This window comes from Micropterus dolomieu, linkage group LG22, assembly GCF_021292245.1.
Source record: "Micropterus dolomieu isolate WLL.071019.BEF.003 ecotype Adirondacks linkage group LG22, ASM2129224v1, whole genome shotgun sequence".
NCBI classification, from domain to species: domain Eukaryota; kingdom Metazoa; phylum Chordata; class Actinopteri; order Centrarchiformes; family Centrarchidae; genus Micropterus; species Micropterus dolomieu.
Window position 1 is genome coordinate 6,130,114 of NC_060171.1, and position 1,016 is coordinate 6,131,129.

At 42.6% G+C, this 1,016-nt stretch overlaps 1 protein-coding gene across 1 annotated transcript in view; it reads right to left on the reverse strand.

Moving 5' to 3' along the window:
* Positions 1–1,016, reverse strand: part of eif4g2b (eukaryotic translation initiation factor 4, gamma 2b) — an 18,506-nt gene extending 17,490 nt beyond the window's left edge. Inside the window, exons 1-2 of the mRNA XM_046037016.1 lie at positions 1,007–1,016; positions 804–912 (exon numbers count right to left, since the gene is read on the reverse strand). Of these exons, the coding sequence (XP_045892972.1) occupies positions 804–912; positions 1,007–1,016 (119 nt within the window). The remainder of the gene's footprint in view (positions 1–803; positions 913–1,006) is intronic.

The window sequence follows — 1,016 nt, forward strand, 5'->3', positions numbered from 1 at the left end:
CAGTAATAAAAATCATTTGTTTTCAGGTATGATCTTCAGACACCTGATTGGAGAAAAATCACTTCAATGGCCAAAACATTGTATGAAGCAAAAAAGCTAGGGCAGCATGCACAGTTTCATGTACAGTGGAAAAGCAGAACAGGTTATTCGTCACAGTGTCTGCTCTGCTGCCGTTGCTGATCACAGACATCATGGTCTACTAATACTCAAATATTTGCGATGATATGTGGAACTGCAAGTCAATGCGACATGTTGGCTGGTGACTGGGGCTGCTTATTTGTATATCCAGGGCATCTGCAAGCCTTGAGATGTTATATTAAATGCACTGATGAAACATTTTGAAGATCAACACAACCAATTTGCCAACTGCCAAATAACATGTGAAAACAGAAATTTGTGAAACCCTCTGAAAAGGTGCGCCATAAAACTGCAACCTTAAAACCCTCCAAACTGCCCTTTACATTTCACATACAGTATCCCACAGCATATGAAGCCTCACTTCAGACATTTCAAAACTTCATCCAGGATGTGAGACATCCTGTTTACAGTGACTCTGTATAATGTGAACTGGGTGAATGCTGCCACCACCAATGTACAACCAAATGGACAGAAATCCTCTTGTGTCTACCCGACATCCCTTTTAAAAAAGGTTTCACAAAGAAAAGTGTCTGACAGCCATTTTGAGTTTTCCCGCATCCTGCTTTGTTCTTAAGGCCGGAAGTCCCTGCCCAAAATGCTAGCAGAGGGCTAACCAGGGGGGGATTTCCATGTTGGCATTTCCTGTTCAAGCATTGGTTTATTACCTGAAACGAGAAGCACCCCCTTCTGCAATCACACTCTCCACTTTGGCGGCTTGACAATGAAGAATACTCAAAAGAATAAGAATAATAGGAAGGGAGGGGGAAAACGGTGCTGGGGAAGAGAAAAGAGAGTGCAATTAGTAACTGCATGGGGGTTGGGAAACATCATCGTTAGCTATGACGTTCAACATGGCACCATGAATTACCCAACGTCAT